General features: G+C 51.8%; 1 protein-coding gene across 1 annotated transcript in view; it reads right to left on the reverse strand.

Annotated features, from left to right (window-relative positions):
* LOC149441606 (uncharacterized) overlaps positions 1-20,008 on the reverse strand; it is a 126,835-nt gene that overhangs the window by 95,638 nt on the left and 11,189 nt on the right. The window contains 1 exon segment of the mRNA XM_089657110.1: positions 2,652-2,706. Coding sequence (XP_089513236.1) covers positions 2,652-2,706 — 55 coding nt within the window.

Consider the following 20,008-nt stretch of genomic DNA (forward strand, 5'->3'; position numbering starts at 1 on the left):
GCCTTAGTCAGAGAGTGAGGAAACAACCAGAACTGTCTTTTATAGGAGGGACTGTGATGAGGGGATTATAGGATGAGGGTCCCCACCCCCTCTATCACTCATCGCCATCTTCCCAACACAAGAAGTACTGCACTTCCACCAGAGGTCAGAGAGTGAGGATGGGGGGAGAACAACCAAGATGAAGACTGGACTGATCCTGAAGACCACCATCATTGGGGTATTGACTCCTCCCTCATTATCACTTTCTGTTTAAGGGTCCAAAGTTGGAGGATGTTATCACATTATTATCACCATGTAAAAGTCTGTGCTCCAATCACATCATCCGATATAAAATGTCCAGCTGGGAGGAAATGGGTGTAACAAAAGAGAAACCATATTATGTGTATATATAGCAGTGGGGGGGAGGGGGAGAGCAGAAGTCAGGACTATGGAATGTACAATATGGAGTATATAGTGCAGGGGTCAGGAGTATGTAATGTACAATATAAATTATACAATGTAAGGGTCAGGACTCATAATATTGGTATTCTGTAATCAGCGGAACATTAAATGTTTACTGTAGACAAGTTGCAGAGATCCCACACCGCTGCCTCCCATCTCCTGAGACTGCACTCAGTGACTTGGATCTGAGACTATACAGACATATCCCTCCACCCGGCACAGCCAGCAGACTACAGAGCAAGGAACCCTGGGAGAATTGTTCTGTCAGAGATCTTACTAGACCCGGGCATGGGGAAGAAGATCCAAATCACATGTCCCAGGTGTCTGTGTCAAGTAACGCCCATGAATCAGAATTTTGCTGCCAGCTGAACCCCAGAACCTCCATAAATCCAGTCTAGAGACATAAATTGTGTCTGCAGCACAGAGAAGGAAGATTATCCGAGAGAAATCCAGGAATACAGGACGGGGAACACAGCTCAGGAAAGTGACCAGGGGATTACAGGCTGATATCACCCAGTCCCCGCCCTACTCTGGACCAATCAGTGAGCAGTATGGGTGGAGGAATGGATTTAGTGTTCATGACCCACCTGTGCTGATCTCTGTAGGAGTGTCCTCCTCTATAAATGTCCCCGTTATTCCATCCTCCTCCATAGACTGCTGATCATCCCTCACATACGCCTCTTCTTCTTCTGCTTTCACCTCAAATTCTATATCGATTGGATCTCCACTCTAAATCAAGGAAATGAGAGAAAATATCATCTGTAAAATATAAGATCATATAAAAAATCCACACATTGTCTCTACAAGTTCATGTTCTAGATGCTCCATCCCACCAACCTTGTAATACTGAAGGATGGTGTGTCCTTCCTGTGTGGAATCCCAGGAATACAGAGGACGGGGACATCTCTCTGGTGGGTTCCTGTAGCTGGATGACTCCACCATGGTGTCCTGGTACAGATCTTTGTGTTCTTCTAGAAGCTCTGACTCCTCCATCCCCCCATCCTCATCCTCCTCCTCTTTTATCTCTTCTTTAACCTCAACTTTAGGATCTCTCAGGTTTCCACTCTGAATATATAATAAAATGACATCAATGGTAACAATGCAGATAATGTACAGATCCTAATGATACTATCAGTGATTGTTCCTCATCTACCTGATGATGGTGAGGGATGGTGTGACCTTCCTGTGTGGAATCCCGGGAATACAGAGGACGGGGACATCTCTCTGGTGGGTTCCCATGACTGGATCCATCTGTAGGAAACACACACACTGACTGAATCCATTGTTTCTATGTGTTTATCAGATGATGGGGGATCTAGGTGGATCCTCCGTACTGCTCTCTCCTTTACAATAAAGTCTCCTCTTACCCAGTGATGTGAGGGGCGGCTGATTGTCCATCATGATGTCCTTGTAGAGATCCTTGTGTCCTTCTAAATACTCCCACTCCTCCATGGAGAAATAGACAGTGACACCCTGACACCTTATAGGAACCTGACACACACAATGATACAGTCACCATCCAGACACATCCCTTGTCTGTTACTGGAGAATGTCCCAGAATTCCCGGCACCGCTCACCTCTCCTGTCAGCAGCTCCATCATCTTCTTGGTGACTTCTAGAATCTTCTGCATGTTGTGTCTCTCAGGGTTTAGGGAGTCACATGGAGGCACTGTGATGGTCATATGATCACCTGACTTCAGAAGAGGAAATCTCTGTATTGAGGAACCAATAGGAATATCATGTTAGACTCCCAGAATCCTCCTCACCTCTCCGGTCAGGTCTGTGTTTTATTAATAGAGATGAGTGATGTCATGTGACCTCCCAGAATCCTCCTCACCTCTCCGGTCAGGTCTGTGTATTATTAATAGAGATGAGAGTGATGTCATGTGACCTCCCAGAATCCTCCTCACCTCTCCGGTCAGGTCTGTGTTTTATTAATAGAGATAAGAGTGATGTCATGTGACCTCCCAGAATCCTCCTCACCTCTCCGGTCAGCAGGTAGATGATATCCAGGGTGAGGTTTAGTATCCTCTCAGTCATGTGACTCCAGTCCTCCTCCATCCTCATTGGTGGGGTCATGTGGTTTTCTCTGTAGATGGATAGCGGTGAATTATGTGGACTGTATTGGTTGTATAATATTAGGGTGGGGATATGAGGGGGTAATAGACGGGCTGCTCTCAGTGGGAGATGGAACATGTAGATCAGGTTACTTAGTGTTTGTTGTGTTTCCTGCAGGTCTGTAATATCTGTTTTCTTGTCCTTTGACTGGAGACAGATATGTGTATATGAAGCTCCAACAGGATAAATACAGAGTCAGAAGCTGCAGACATCACAGGGGGTCCCTATACCTGGTGGGGGGGTCTGAGAGCAGCCATGATATCAGTACATTGGAGCTGGTGATAGTGAGAGGTATTGAGGAGCCAAATGTACCCGGTTCAGTCTAGTTTGTAAATAGAGCGGCCTGGGATACATGGTAAGAGGGAACTTCCACAACAAAAACAAGACTGTGTGGGGTCCTCCTTACAAATACATAGCAGACCCTTATCCTGGATGGGAGTCTGGTATAGATATAAATGGGGGAAGCCCACACAATAAAGAAGGCTGGGGGTCCTCCCCAGATCACGCACCCCTCCCCTAAACCAAGCCAGGCCATGTGCCCTCAATATGGGGAGTGTACCTTGTAAAGGACCTCTTCCCCACAACCCTGACCCAGGGGGGGTCTCCTGGTGGGGGACATATTGGAATCCCCCTTCAAATAAGAGAGCTCTCAGCTACCTCCCCCACATGAATGTGTAAGGGTACGTATACCCCGGGGTGCTCATTCAGAAAGAAATAATGTAAATAGTAAATAAAGACGTCACCCACATCACATGACTCGTCCTTTATTAATAAACAAAGATTTCCCCAAAGTAATCCCTCGTCACTCATCCAACAATGCAGATCTACATCATTAATAATGAACGATGCCCAATGAGAAAACACATGCTGACCCATTTCCAGCAACTACTCACAATGAATGACAACTCACAGTGACTACGGAGGAAGAGGACGGACATGACTATGGAGGACGAGGACGGACATGACTATGGAGGAAGAGGACGGACATGACTATGGAGGAAGAGGACGGACATGACTATGGAGGATGAGGACGGACATGACTATGGAGGACGAGGACGGGCATGACTATGGAGGACGAGGACAGACATGACTATGGAGGACGAGGACAGACATGACTATGGAGGACGAGGACAGACATGACTATGGAGGACGAGGACGGGCATGACTATGGAGGAAGAGGACGGGCATGACTATGGAGGAAGAGGACGGACCTGACTATGGAGGAAGAGGACGGGCATGACTTTGGAGGAAGAGGACGGGCGTGACTTTGGAGGAAGAGGACGGACGTGACTATGGAGGACGAGGACGGACGTGACTATGGAGGACGAGGACGGACGTGACTATGGAGGACGAGGACGGACGTGACTATGGAGGAAGAGGACGGACGTGACTATGGAGGACGAGGACGGGCGTGACTATGGAGGAAGAGGACGGACGTGACTATGGAGGAAGAGGACGGACCTGACTATGGAGGAAGAGGACGGGCGTGACTATGGAGGAAGAGGATGGGCATGACTATGGAGGAAGAGGACGGACATGACAGTGGATTACTGGGTGTAAATAGAAAATCACATCTTATTACCTCCTCTGCTGCCACTTCCACCAACGTCTCCTCTATACTTCCTACCTCATGGAACTTCCTGTCTGTACCTGACATCATGTCCTGTCTGTAGATGACATCACTTCCTGTCTGTACTGATATTGCTTCCTGTCAGTTCCTAACATTACTTCCTGTCTGCACCTGACATCACTTCCTGTCTTCCATAGAGTCTTCCTGTTTGTGTAAAGGCGAGAACATCACCTTGTGGAGCTCAGAGGAACTGCAGCCCATAGAAATGTCTCCCTGAACATGGTCTTGTGCTATGAGTTCAGCTTTTTGAATGTTTTCTTGTAACATTTGCCCATTAATTATCCTTTGTGGGGAAGTTACAGACCTGGGTTATCCAATCTAATCCATGTGATGGCAATCAGCCTATAAAATCCTCCATAACTCAGCAGCAATGTCCCGAGGCTTCCATCTTTCTTAAGAATAACAAAAACTATTGATATTATTGTCTCTGCCTGGGGCCTCAGTTGGACCTAGAGGTGACTTGTCACATGAAGGATTCTCATCAGCTGCACTCTGTAATTAGCTCCCTCTTGATATTTCATTCTGTTGATGATGAAATACCTCCATACACATGATCTCCTGATAAACCAAACTCCCGAAATATGTTTCACCCAAATGGGCTCATTCACATAGAGTAGGGTTGGGGCCACTCTATCCTTGTGAACGAGCCCATTGGGGTGACACACAGAATAAAATATGAAGAATGGGCTGATTACGGAGTTTGATTCTTCATCTTCTTGTAGACGGTATAGTCACAGATGAGAACACAGGAGACCAAGTCCATATCTCATGCTTCCTAATTTATAGAGATAAGTATGGGGGCTCTAACCCTGTCCAATCACCTCTGGGGGGTGTTCCCTTCTCAGTCCTGGGGTTGGCTCTGTCTTCTGAAGGTGCCATGGGCTATATTATTATTATTATACAGTATTTATAAAGCGCCAATAGTTCGCTCAGCGCTGTACATTACAAAGGGGGACAGAACATGTGACAGAACAATACCAATACAATGCAAAACATGAGGGGATCGAGGGCCCTGCTCTTTCGAGCTAACAATCTAGGAGGGAGGGGATGGTGGCACAGGAGGAGATAGCTGTGGGGGATGGGGTGGTAGGAAGAGTGGAGGAGGTCGGCAAGTTAGCAGGGGGTGGGGTAGGCTTCCCTGAAGAGATGGGTTTTCAGGGTGCACCTAAAGGAGAGGAGAGTAGGTGATAATCTAATGGGTTGGGGCAGGGAGTTCCAGAGGATGGGTGACACCCTGGAGAAGTCCTGGAGGTGGGCATGGGAGGAGGAGACCAGGGAACTAGAGAGAAGGAGGTCTTGTGAGGAGCGGAGTGTGCGTGTTGGGCGGTACTTGGATATTAGATCAGTGATGTAGTTTGGGGCAGTATGGTGGACGGCTTTGTACGTCAGTGTTAGGATTTTAAATTTGATCCGTTGTGCAATCGGAAGCCAGTGGAGGGATTGGCAGAGGAGGGTGGAGGACACTGAGCGGAGGCCAGTGGAGGGATTGGCAGAGGGGGGTGGAAGCCAGTGGAGGGATTGACAGAGGGGGGTGGCGGAGATGGAGCCATTGGAAAGGTGAATGAGTCTGGCAGCCGTATTCAGGATGGACTGAAGCGGGGATAGCCAGCGGCGAGGCAGGCCAGTGAGGAGGGAGTTGCAGTAGTCGAGTCGTGATATGATGAGGGAGTGGATGAGCTGTTTAGTGGTTTCTGGGGTTAGGAACGTGCGGATTTTGGCGATGTTGCGGAGGTGGAGTCTGCATGTTGCGGAGGTGGAGTCTGCATGTTGCGGAGGCGGAGTCTGCATGTTGCGGAGGTGGAGTCTGCACGAGTTTGTTAAAGATTGGACTTGGGGCTGGAAGGATAGGTTGGAGTCCAGAATGACAACAAGTACTCTGGCCTGCGGGGCGGGTTTGATGGTGGAGTTGTTGGATGTGATGGAGAAGTCAATGGGGGGTGGGGTCCGGGCTGGGGGGAAGACAAGAAACTCGGTTTTGGAGAGGTTCAGTTTAAGGAAGTGGAGCGACATCCAGTCTGATATGTCGCTCAGTAGGTGTGTGATTCGGGCAAAGACCGAGGGGGTCAGGTGGGGGGTTGAGAGATAGATTTGTGTGCAGATAGATAGATATGCACCCAACGTTTCTGGTGTCTGGGTTGGTGATGTGATTTCCAACACCATTGCTTAAGTCTGATCACAACATATTCATTCACAGCATGGCTGTCATGAGCAGACCCCATAGAACCATGTTGGGGCCCCTCTGGGATTCTGTACTCCTGACACATACCATTTTATATAAGAAGGACAATCCTTTTCAGCCAGTGAGGAGCCCAATGTGCACAAATCTCTTCTCCCCACTGGGGTCGTAGTCAGCACATCAAAATATTTCCTTTGAGGCTCAGTGAGGTGACAGATCATCCGTATCTATGTGTACAGGGATGTCAGATCATTATTGCCATCTAGGTGTTCATTCCTCCAATCTTCACACTCCAGAGCCGACTATTCAGATTTATAAATTGTGACCATTTGTCTTCTACTGACCACTAAATGAACTATCTGTAATACTGAACATTGAATTCCAGGAATATCCGTCATATCATGCCACCTTTACAGGGGATGTTACATCCCAACCATTGCTGGTGTCCTCCATGTCTATGGTCACCTTACAGAGACTATCTGAGATATGTCCAGAAGGTTCTGCCAACATTCAATATGAGACCCTTATCTGAGCATGCTGGCCAGGCCATGAAACAGGTGGGGAGGGGGTGTATTTCCTCCTTCTTGGACCATACCAGGTGACATACCCTCAACATGGAGATGAGGACTTGCCGGGGGGGACAAGGTCAAGGGTCTCTTCCTCTATACCTCTATTCACTCACAAAAAGAGAAATTGTAAAGAAAAAGAATTATCAGAAATGTCCTATGCTGTACATTAATGTCAATCATGAAATCTGATGCCCACCAAAATAAAAAATCTGATGTAATATGGGGATCAGGAGCCATTTTTCATCTGGGGTTCCTTGTATCCATATAACAGATGTGTGACAGGACTAAATCTGCAATTACATTTTACTGCAAAATCAAAGATGACAAAATCCCTCCCCCGAGCAGTCATATATTTCTGTCCCCCTTGGTGGGAGTGGAGGTGACCCCTCTATAAGGATCTACAGTCCATACACACCCAGCACAAGGCCACACTACCAGATGCTTCTCGGGGCTGCAGTTCCTCTGAGCTCCAAAAGGTGGGGATCTCACTTCTACCCAGACAGGAAGTCTCTATTGAAGACAGGAAGTGATGTCAGGTGCAGACAGGAAGTGATGTCAGGTACAGGCAGGAAGTAGAGAGGAGACGTTGCTAGAAGTGGCAGCAGAGGAGGTAATAAGATGTTATTTCCTATTTACACCCAGTAACTTCCCGTCATGTCCGTCCTCTTCCTCCATAGTCACATCCGTCCTCTTCCTCCATAGTCATTGTGATGTCTTTTATCTCCAGCAGATGATGATACACACATATATAGTGTGGGAACACAGATGAACCCCTTCAGGGGGAGGAGTTGATGATAATATATTTGCTCCCAAAGCTGGCCTACATGGTTCAGTTTTATCATTCAGCCAGCGGGATGAGTGAACATACTGAAGCGATTCCCCCATCCACACATTGGAGGTGGATTGGAGGTGGATGGGGGAATCCTCCTCGCTGCACTCTTGTATTCTGACAATGGGGGTCTCCACCGCTCTCAGAATACACGGATCAGCACTGAAGCTATTGGCTGCAGCCGCTGGGGGAGTGGCTTTTATCTGGCAGTGGCCACACATGGATGGAAATGTGAGCGATCCCTGCTGAACCAGCTGAATTTCCATGGATCTATGGTCACCTTCAGTGACTTCCTCCCCTCCCCCTCATCTCCTTCACGATGGAAGTCATGCTGAGATCATCTCCCATTGGCTGAGCAATATTCTCATTTGTCTCTCAGCTCCTTCTTGCTATTCCTCGTCCTGCCTGTTGTTTCCTTGGATTGACTTTCTGTGTCGTGACCCCGGCTTGGTCTCTTGGATGCGCTCGTCTGTTGCTTGCCCTGACCTTTCTCCTGATTCCTGGATCTCCTCCTCATCTCTCCTCCATATCCTCTTACACAGCTTTTCTCCACACCTGCAGTGACCCTGGGGGGAGGAAACTTGGCACCAGCACGCCGCCAAATCCATCCCCACCATTAGGGGCTCTGGAGACAATTGTCTGCTATTTACACTCCGTTCCTCCGCACGTCACCTGATCACATGACAGCTTACTTCCACAGATTCCAGACAGATTTCTGGATGGTAAAGGTCAAAGTTCACTCTTCAGTTTAGGAGAGGTAGGACGCACCCAGGAACAAGGATTTAGTTTGCATGGGAGCCTCATATAGAGGACCCCTCAAATCTCCCCATCCAAATGTTCCTCCATCCAGAGTCTATATGTCCTATGACATCACACTGACCTCACAGCTCCTCCTCCCAATGTCCCTCCATCCAGAGTCAGAGAATCCTATGACATCACCCTGACCTCACAGCTCCTCCTCCCAATGTCCCTCCATCCAGAGTCAGAGAATCCTATGACATCACACTGACCTCACAGCTCCTTCTCCCAATGTCCCTCCATCCAGAGTCAGAGAATCCTATGACATCACACTGACCTTACAGCCCCTCCTCCCAATGTCTCTCCATTCAGAGCCAGAGAATCCTATGACATCAAACAGACCTCATAGCTCTTAGGATGTGGGGGGCCCTTGACATCCCCAGTAGCAAAGTTGAACTGCTTGTCACGTGTTGTATGTAATGATGCCAGAATTGACACATTTTTAACCTATGGAATGTGGGGGTCCTGTGTGGGTGTATTATACCTCAGACTGAAATGGGGCTTTAATAAAATGGGGACTTGAAAGGTAAGGTGAGGAGGATTCTGGGAATATCATTTGATTTTACTATTTGTGTTCAGATCTAGAGTTTAAAAAATCTATACTGGACGAAGGTATGTTTCCCTTCGCACCATCTGACCAATTGATGAATCTAAAATATATAACCTTTATTCAAACATATAAACAATGTATGCTCAGCTGTAATTGATGCCTTTATATAATCCCATTTTAGATGAAGTGACGGCATACAAGGAGGTCCTGTAGTTTGATCAGAAGCCTATCAGCTTGACTCTATAATCTCTGTTGAGGAAATGGAGTTCCCCCCCCTGGACAAAACTAATTGGATTGTATAATCTATCTTGTTACATATATGTAATATGGGTACACTCATCTACAGGCCTGAATGTCATCCTCTCGTGGATAAGCCCCATACATCACCATTAGAGATGAGCGAAGAAATGAAAAATTCGATTCGACTGATTTGGCGAATTCGTGGACAATATTCGATTCGAGTCGAATAAATTCGCTGTGAATTTAACTTAAAAAAGGGTGTTTCTAGGCTTCAGAGAGCCTTTATATTAGTGCAGAACACTGTACCTTTAATTTAAATGCCCTTGGAGTCTGCTGCGGAAGAGAAATAATACTGTCTGTCAGTATGACATGCAGATGAGTGCCGTCGATCTTAGAATCACCGCACACTTCACTCATTTGGCCAGTCACGGGGCCAAAACCAGTGTCTGGAGCCACAGTGTGGCGGTGGAGGCAGCAGCAATGGGAGGCCATACAGCAACCTATGACAAAATGGAAACCAGCAGGAGTGTGAGGAGACCTGAAAGTGGCACATGGCAGAGTGGGAGCAATGGGAGGCGGTACAGGGACCCAGGTCACACTGTGGGCCCAGCAGCAGCGTGACCAGGCGGTACGGGGGCCCATGGCAGATTTGGGGCCTGGCAGCACCTATGGGAGGCCTGTAACCTGCCAGCAACCTATGACAAAATGGAAAACCGCAGGAGTGTGAGGAGACCTCAAAGTGGCACATGGCAGAGTGGGAGCAATGGGAGGCGGTACAGGGACCCAGGTCACACTGTGGGACCAGCATCAGCGTGAACAGGCGGTACGGGGGCCCATGGCCGATTTGACCTCGTTCATCCCATAGTCCTGCCGACTCACGAATAGCGTGGCCTCCTCAAAGGGCCTGAGCAAGCGCAGGTGTCACGCATGAGCTGACAATGGCTGACATCTAAGTTACACAGGGAGTACCTTTATCCGCTTTTAACATCAGGAAATCTGTGATGGCCTTTCGCTGTTCGTAAAGGCGGTCTAACATATGTAGTGTTGAATTCCACCTTGTTGCAACGTCACAGCATGAGGAGTCGGTACGGGGGCCCATGGCAGATTACGTGCCTGGCAGCAGCAATGGGAGGCCCGTAATCTGCCAGCACCCTATGTCAAAAAATTGAACACACCAGCAGTGTGAGGAGACCTGAAAGTGGCACATGGCAGAGTGGGAGCAATGGGAGGCGGTACAGGGACCCAGGTCACACTGTGGGCTCAGCAGCAGCGTGACCAGGCGGTACGGGGGCCCATGGCCGATTTGGGGCCTGGTGGCACCTATGGAAGGCCTGTAATCTGCCAGCAACCTATGACAAAATAGACAACCGCAGGAGTGTGAGGAGATTTCAAAGTGGCACATGGCAGAGTGGAAGCAATGGGAGGCCGTACAGGGACCCAGGTCACACTGTGGGCTCAGCAGCAGCGTGACCAGGCGGTACGGGGGCCCATGGCCGATTTGGGGCCTGGCGGCACCTATGGGAGGCCTGTAATCTGCCAGCACCCTATGACAAAATGGAACCCTGGGCTGGGGCAGGCAGAACCGCCGTATCTTTATCACGGTTTTCCCAGGCCACCGAATGGCGACGCTGCATATGCTGACGCAACGCTGTAGTCCCAACATGGGCCTACTGGCCACGCTTGACTTTCTGGCCACATAGTCGACATACGGCTACGTTTACTTCCTCGGGCGGCTTGACGAAAAATTGCAACACCGCAGAGTAGGAAACTTTGCCTCCGCTACTCCTCACTGGCTGACTGCTACTTCCTCCGTGCACACCGGCACCACTACTGGCCGTGGTGGTAGGCTGCAGTGGAGCTGGTGCTCTACTCCGTGGCCGTTTGCCTCCACTGACACTGCTGCGACCCTGCTGCCTCCTGGCAGCAGCAATGGGAGGCCGTACAGGGACCCATGAGAGACTCTGGACTTGGCAGCAGCATGAGGAGGCGGTATATAGGGGCCCATGGCAGATTAGGGGCCTGGCAGCAGCTATAGGAGGCCCGTAATCTGCCAGCACCCTATGTCAAAATATTCAACACACCAGCAGTGTGTGAGGAGACCTGAAAGTGGCACATGGCAGAGTGTGGCGATGGAGACAGCAGCAATGGGAGGCCGTATAGGGACCCATGAGAGACTCTGGACTTGGCAGCAGCATGAGGAGGCGGTATATAGGGGCCCATGGCAGATTAGGGGCCTGGCAGCAGCTATAGGAGGCCCGTAATCTGCCAGCACCCTATGTCAAAAAATTCAACACACCAGCAGTGTGAGGAGACCTGAAAGTGGCACATGGCAGAGTGTGGCGATGGAGACAGCAGCAATGGGAGGCCGTATAGGGACCCATGAGAGACTCTGGACTTGGCAGCAGCATGAGGAGGCGGTATATAGGGGCCCATGGCAGATTAGGGGCCTGGCAGCAGCTATAGGAGGCCCGTAATCTGCCAGCACCCTATGTCAAAAAATTCAACACACCAGCAGTGTGAGGAGACCTGAAAGTGGCACATGGCAGAGTGTGGCGATGGAGACAGCAGCAATGGGAGGCCGTACAGGGACCCATGAGAGACTCTGGACCTGGCAGCAGCATGAGGAGGCGGTATATAGGGGCCCATGGCAGATTAGGGGCCTGGCAGCAGCTATAGGAGGCCCGTAATCTGCCAGCACCCTATGTCAAAAAATTCAACACACCAGCAGTGTGTGAGGAGACCTGAAAGTGGCACATGGCAGAGTGTGGCGATGGAAACAGCAGCAATGGGAGGCCGTACAGGGACCCATGAGAGACTCTGGACCTGGCAGCAGCATGAGGAGGCGGTATATAGGGGCCTATGGCAGATTAGGGGCCTGGCAGCAGCTATAGGAGGCCCGTAATCTGCCAGCACCCTATGTCAAAAAATTCTACACACCAGCAGTGTGAGGAGACCTGAAAGTGGCACATGGCAGAGTGTGGCGATGGAGACAGCAGCAATGGGAGGCCGTACAGGGACCCATGAGAGACTCTGGACCTGGCAGCAGCATGAGGAGGCGGTATATAGGGGCCCATGGCAGATTAGGGGCCTGGCAGCAGCTATAGGAGGCCCGTAATCTGCCAGCACCCTATGTCAAAAAATTCTACACACCAGCAGTGTGAGGAGACCTGAAAGTGGCACATGGCAGAGTGTGGCGATGGAGACAGCAGCAATGGGAGGCCGTACAGGGACCCATGAGAGACTCTGGACCTGGCAGCAGCATGAGGAGGCGGTATATAGGGGCCCATGGCAGATTAGGGGCCTGGCAGCAGCTATAGGAGACCCGTAATCTGCCAGCACCCTATGTCAAAAAATTCAACACACCAGAAGTGTGAGGAGACCTGAAAGTGGCACATGGCAGAGTGTGGCGATGGAGACAGCAGCAATGGGAGGCCGTACAGGGACCCATGAGAGACTCTGGACCTGGCAGCAGCATTAGGAGGCGGTATAGGGGCCCATGGCAGATTAGGGGCCTGGCAGCAGCTATGGGAGGCCCGTAATCTGCCAGCACCCTATGACAAAAAATGGAACACACCAGCAGTGTGAGGAGACCTGAAAGTGGCACATGGCAGAGTGTGGCGATGGAGACAGCAGCAATGGGAGGCCGTACAGGGACCCATGAGAGACTCTGGACTTGGCAGCAGCATGAGGAGGCGGTATAGGGGCCCATGGCAGATTAGGGACCTGGCAGCAGCTATAGGAGGCCCGTAATCTGCCAGCACCCTATGTCAAAAAATTCAACACACCAGCAGTGTGAGGAGACCTGAAAGTGGCACATGGCAGAGTGTGGCGATGGAGACAGCAGCAATGGGAGGCCGTACAGGGACCCATGACAGACTCTGGACTTGGCAGCAGCATGAGGAGGCGGTATATAGGGGCCTATGGCAGATTAGGGGCCTGGCAGCAGCTATAGGAGGCCCGTAATCTGCCAGCACCCTATGTCAAAAAATTCTACACACCAGCAGTGTGAGGAGACCTGAAAGTGGCACATGGCAGAGTGTGACGATGGAGACAGCAGCAATGGGAGGCCGTACAGGGACCCATGAGAGACTCTGGACCTGGCAGCAGCATGAGGAGGCGGTATATAGGGGCCCATGGCAGATTAGGGGCCTGGCAGCAGCTATAGGAGGCCCGTAATCTGCCAGCACCCTATGTCAAAAAATTCAACACACCAGCAGTGTGTGAGGAGACCTGAAAGTGGCACATGGCAGAGTGTGGCGATGGAGACAGCAGCAATGGGAGGCCGTACAGGGACCCATGAGAGACTCTGGACCTGGCAGCAGCATGAGGAGGCGGTATATAGGAGCCCATGGCAGATTAGGGGCCTGGCAGCAGCTATAGGAGGCCCGTAATCTGCCAGCACCCTATGTCAAAAAATTCAACACACCAGCAGTGTGAGGAGACCTGAAAGTGGCACATGGCAGAGTGTGGCGATGGAGACAGCAGCAATGGGAGGCCGTACAGGGACCCATGAGAGACTCTGGACCTGGCAGCAGCATGAGGAGGCGGTATATAGGGGCCCATGGCAGATTAGGGGCCTGGTAGCAGCTATAGGAGGCCCGTAATCTGCCAGCACCCTATGTCAAAAAATTCAACACACCAGCAGTGTGTGAGGAGACCTGAAAGTGGCACATGGCAGAGTGTGGCGATGGAGACAGCAGCAATGGGAGGCCGTATAGGGACCCATGAGAGACTCTGGACTTGGCAGCAGCATGAGGAGGCGGTATATAGGGGCCCATGGCAGATTAGGGGCCTAGCAGCAGCTATGGGAGGCCCGTAATCTGCCAGCACCCTATGTCAAAAAATTCTACACACCAGCAGTGTGAGGAGACCTGAAAGTGGCACATGGCAGAGTGTGGCGATGGAGACAGCAGCAATGGGAGGCCGTACAGGGACCCATGAGAGACTCTGGACCTGGCAGCAGCATGAGGAGGCGGTATATAGGGGCCCATGGCAGATTAGGGGCCTGGCAGCAGCTATAGGAGGCCCGTAATCTGCCAGCACCCTATGTCAAAAAATTCAACACACCAGCAGTGTGAGGAGACCTGAAAGTGGCACATGGCAGAGTGTGGCGATGGAGACAGCAGCAATGGGAGGCCGTACAGGGACCCATGAGAGACTCTGGACCTGGCAGCAGCATGAGGAGGCGGTATATAGGGGCCTATGGCAGATTAGGGGCCTGGCAGCAGCTATAGGAGGCCTGTAATCTGCCAGCACCCTATGTCAAAAAATTCTACACACCAGCAGTGTGAGGAGACCTGAAAGTGGCACATGGCAGAGTGTGGCGATGGAGACAGCAGCAATGGGAGGCCGTACAGGGACCCATAAGAGACTCTGGACCTGGCAGCAGCATGAGGAGGCGGTATATAGGGGCCCATGGCAGATTAGGGGCCTGGCAGCAGCTATAGGAGGCCCGTAATCTGCCAGCACCCTATGTCAAAAAATTCTACACACCAGCAGTGTGAGGAGACCTGAAAGTGGCACATGGCAGAGTGTGGCGATGGAGACAGCAGCAATGGGAGGCCGTACAGGGACCCATGAGAGACTCTGGACCTGGCAGCAGCATGAGGAGGCGGTATATAGGGGCCCATGGCAGATTAGGGGCCTGGCAGCAGCTATAGGAGGCCCGTAATCTGCCAGCACCCTGTGTCAAAAAATTCAACACACCAGCAGTGTGAGGAGACCTGAAAGTGGCACATGGCAGAGTGTGGCGATGGAGACAGCAGCAATGGGAGGCCGTACAGGGACCCATGAGAGACTCTGGACCTGGCAGCAGCATGAGGAGGCGGTATAGGGGCCCATGGCAGATTAGGGGCCTGGCAGCAGCTATGGGAGGCCCGTAATCTGCCAGCACCCTATGACAAAAAATGGAACACACCAGCAGTGTGAGGAGACCTGAAAGTGGCACATGGCAGAGTGTGGCGATGGAGACAGCAGCAATGGGAGGCCGTACAGGGACCCATGAGAGACTCTGGACTTGGCAGCAGCATGAGGAGGCGGTATATAGGGGCCCATGGCAGATTAGGGGCCTGGCAGCAGCTATGGGAGGCCCGTAATCTGCCAGCACCCTATGTCAAAAAATTCTACACACCAGCAGTGTGAGGAGACCTGAAAGTGGCACATGGCAGAGTGTGGCGATGGAGACAGCAGCAATGGGAGGCCGTACAGGGACCCATGAGAGACTCTGGACCTGGCAGCAGCATGAGGAGGCGGTATATAGGGGCCTATGGCAGATTAGGGGCCTGGCAGCAGCTATAGGAGGCCCGTAATCTGCCAGCACCCTATGTCAAAAAATTCTACACACCAGCAGTGTGAGGAGACCTGAAAGTGGCACATGGCAGAGTGTGGCGATGGAGACAGCAGCAATGGGAGGCCGTACAGGGACCCATGAGAGACTCTGGACCTGGCAGCAGCATGAGGAGGCGGTATATAGGGGCCCATGGCAGATTAGGGGCCTGGCAGCAGCTATAGGAGGCCCGTAATCTGCCAGCACCCTATGTCAAAAAATTCAACACACCAGCAGTGTGTGAGGAGACCTGAAAGTGGCACATGGCAGAGTGTGGCGATGGAGACAGCAGCAATGGGAGGCCGTACAGGGACCCATGAGAGACTCTGGACTTGGCAGCAGCATGAGGAGGCGGTATATAGGGGCCCATGGCAGATTAGGGGCCTGGCAGCAGCTATAGGAGGCCCGTAATCTGCCAGCACCCTATGTCAAAAAATTCAACACACCAGCAGTGTGTGAGGAGACCTGAAAGTGGCACATGTTTGAGGCATGATTCATGGCGGATTTAGTCAGTTGTGTCAGGAACTGGTGGTTTGAAATCCAGACTAATCCACGCCTGATTCATTTTCACAAACGTGAGTCTCTCCACACTTTGGGTGGACAGTCGTGTCCTCCGCGGAGTTACAATACCTCCTGCCGCACTAAACACGCGCTCCGATGCCACGCTACTGGCCGGGCATGACAGCCTTTCAAGGGCAAATTCAGCTAGTTGGGGCCAAAGGTCAAGTTTCGTTGCCCAGTAGTCAAGGGGATTGTCTACCTCGGTTGGCAGGGTGCTGTCCAAGTAGGCCCAAGCCTGTTGTTTGAGCTCCTGCTCCAGGTCCACCTGATGCTGCTGCTGCTGCTGCGGCTGGTTAGTAGTTTCCTCACTGCGCTGGTGAAGAAAGCTACTCATCATCGACTGCAGACTGAGGCAGCTGCTGCTGGTGGAGCTGCCACTGCTCCTACCACCCCACCCCTCCCCTGCTGCCATGGCAGCGGAACGCGAGCGCACAGGGCCCACAGTGTCTGAGGATGGACGTTGGCGCACAAAGGCAGAGACCAACTGACTACATAGGTGGTTTTTATAGTACGTTATTTTGGCCTCCCTCTCAGCAGGTGTGAAAAAGGCCACCATTTTTGAACGGTAGCGAGGGTCCAACAAGGTGGACAGCCAAAAGTCATCCCTCTGTCTGATGGTTATTATTCGGCTGTCGCTACGCAAGCAAGCGAGCATGCTATGGGCCATTTGTGCCAAGGAATGCGAGGGACTCCCTGCCTCCATCTCCACAGCATACTGCCACGGTGCGTCTGGGTCCTCTGTCTCCTCCTCCTCCTCCTCTACCAGATGCTCCTGCTCCTCCACTCCTGTCCGCTGAGTGGAAAAACCACCCATTTCACTCAATAATTCCTGAGCACAAATGTCCTCCTCTACCTCCTCCTCTTCTTCCTGTCCTGCCCCCACAGGGGTCATGTGGCGTTGAGATCTGTGCGCCACGTCTACCGCACCCTGACCAGCCATTGTTAACAGCATTTGTTCAAGGACGTGCAACAGAGGAATGACGTCGTTCATCCCATAGTCCTGCCGACTCACGAATAGCGTGGCCTCCTCAAAGGGCCTGAGCAAGCGGCAGGTGTCACGCATGAGCTGCCAATGGCTGACATCGAAGTTACACAGGGGAGTACCTTTATCCGCTTGTAACATCAGGAAATCGGTGATGGCCTTTTGCTGCTCGTAAAGGCGGTCTAACATGTGTAGGGTTGAATTCCACCTTGTTGCAACGTCGCAGATCAGGCGATGATGTGGAATTCCGTTCTGCCGCTGCAGCTCAAGGAGGGTGTGCTTTGCGGTGTAGGAATGGCTGAAATGCATGCAAAGTTTACGTGACATTTTAAGGATGTCTTGCAGTGGGATGGTGGATTTTAGGAACCGCTTGACAACCAGATTGAACACGTGAGCCATGCATGGCGCATGGCACAACCTTCCTTGACGCAGAGCAGACACCATGTTCTTTCCGTTGTCGGTCAACATGGTTCCGATTTTCAGTTTGCGCGGAGACAGCCATCTGTCGATTTCTCTGTTCATTACACTCAGAAGTTCCTCCCCTGTGTGACTACGTTCGCCAAGGCATACCAGGTGCAGAACAGCGTGACACTGTTGCGCCCTGCACATGTGATATGCCGGTCGGGTAATGGGACTTGGCACGGGGGTGGCGGCTGAGGACACGGCGGAAGAAGAGGTGGTAGAGGCGGACATCTTTGCCGGACCAAGGACGTGCAAACGTGGAGGCAAAAGCGGCGTGACCTGTCCAAGTTGCTGGTGCGGCTGTGACGGCACCACGTTCACCCAGTGGGCCGTAAATGACATGTACTGTCCCTGACCGTAGTTACAGCTCCACACGTCGGCGCTGCCGTGCACTTTGGCAGAGACCGACATGCTCAAAGACTGGCCCACCATGTCTTCTACATGTGAATGCAGGGCTGGCACTGCCTTTTTGGCGAAGAAATGACGGCTTGGCACTCTCCACCGCGGCGCGGCACAAGCCATCATTTCTCTGAAAGGTGCTGAGTCCACCACTTGGAAAGGGAGGGACTGCAGCACCAGCAACTTGGACAGGAGGACGTTCAGCTTTTGCACCGTCGGGTGCGTGCTCGCAAACTGTTGTCTCTTGGAAACGGATTCCAAGAAAGACTGCTGACGGAATCCGTGAAGAGGAGTAGCAGGAGAAGGAGCATCTGAACGAGCGGAAGATGCCAATGAGCGACAACTCCCCTCAGCAGAGGTGTTGGAGCCTTGACTGGCTGATGGAGGGCGATTGACGTCGGGTGACGGAGCAAGTAACGGAGCGGGTGATGGAGCGGGGGCTGGGGCGGGCAGAACCGCCGTATCTTTATCACGGTTTTCCCAGGCCACGAAATGGCGACGCTGCATATGCTGCCGCAACGCTGTAGTCCCAACATGGGCCCCCTGGCCACGCTTGACTTTCTGGCCACATAGTCGACATACGGCTACGTTTACTTCCTTGGGCGGCTTGACGAAAAATTGCCACACCGCCGAGTAGGAAACTTTGCCCCCGATACTCCTCACTGGCAGACTGCTGCTTCCTCCGTGCACACCGGCACCACTACTGGCCATGGTGGTAGGCTGCAGTGGAGCTGGTGCTCTACTCCGTGGCCGTTTGGCTCCACTGACACTGCTTCCACTGACACTGCTGCGACCCTGCTGCTGTCTCCTGGGCAACCCACCGACTGTTTCGCTCACTGCCAAGCTGCCACCCTCTTCTCCTGATGATGCGGAAGAAATTGCCTGATGATGACGAGGCTGCCAAGTGCGATCAACCTCCTCATCATCAAGTAGGGTCTCCGCCTCACTACTAGCCCCCTCGGCTGCGTCTGGGTCAGGAGACAGACCTGTCTCTAGACCGGCTACCGGGCCACTCTCCTCGCCACTACTTCTTCGCCTGGCTGCTGAAAAGGCGGATGTCTCCCCCCGTTCCTGACCGCCCTCTGTTAGCTCTTCCTCACTGTACAGTGGGGCTGAGCCCACAGCATGCGATACTTCGCTTGGTGAGGGAACACCAAAGGACAGGGGCAGGTAGAGGACACGTGATTTCAGTGGGCTTGGTTCCGGGCCATGCCAACTAACGGTTGTGTCTGACGTACCCACCGACCGTTGGCTGTAGGTGTCAGAGGTGACCTGGGAAGAGGAAGACGACCGAGCCAACCAATCGATGACGGCAGGGTTGTCGGTGGAGACACGACCGCTGGATGACACCGGGAGCACTGGCCTCTGGCTGCGAATAGTGCTGCCTCGACCCCTTCCTCTGCTGCCAAGTCTGCTTGCTCATAAAACATTGCCTCCTCTGCCACTCCTCTGCATGTTGTCTGACATACTCTTTAATTCAACGATTCTGTGTCCCTGAGTAACAATTCTGTGTCCCTGAGTAACAATTCTGTGTCTGTCCCTGAGTAACAATTCTGTGGCCCTAAGTAACGGTTCTGTGGCCCTCAGTAACAATTCTGTGTCCCTCAGTAACAATTCTGTGTCTGTCCCTGAGTAACAATTATGTGGCCCTAAGTAACGTTTCTGTGGCCCTCAGTAACAATTCTGTGTCCCCCTGATTAACGTTTATGTGGCCCTAAGTAACGGTTCTGTGGCCCTCAGTAACGGTTCTGTGGCCCTCAGTAACAATTCTGTGTCCCTGATTAACGTTTCTGTGGCCCTAAGTAACGGTTCTGTGGCCCTCAGTAAAAATTCTGTGTACCTCAGTAACAATTCTGTGTCTGTCCCTGATTAACGTTTACGTGGCCCTAAGTAACGGTTCTGTGGCCCTCAGTAACAATTCTGTGTCC

This window comes from Staurois parvus, unplaced genomic scaffold (assembly GCF_062004578.1).
Source record: "Staurois parvus isolate SC_StPar_1 unplaced genomic scaffold, SC_StPar_1.0 ptg000965l, whole genome shotgun sequence".
NCBI lineage: Eukaryota > Metazoa > Chordata > Amphibia > Anura > Ranidae > Staurois > Staurois parvus.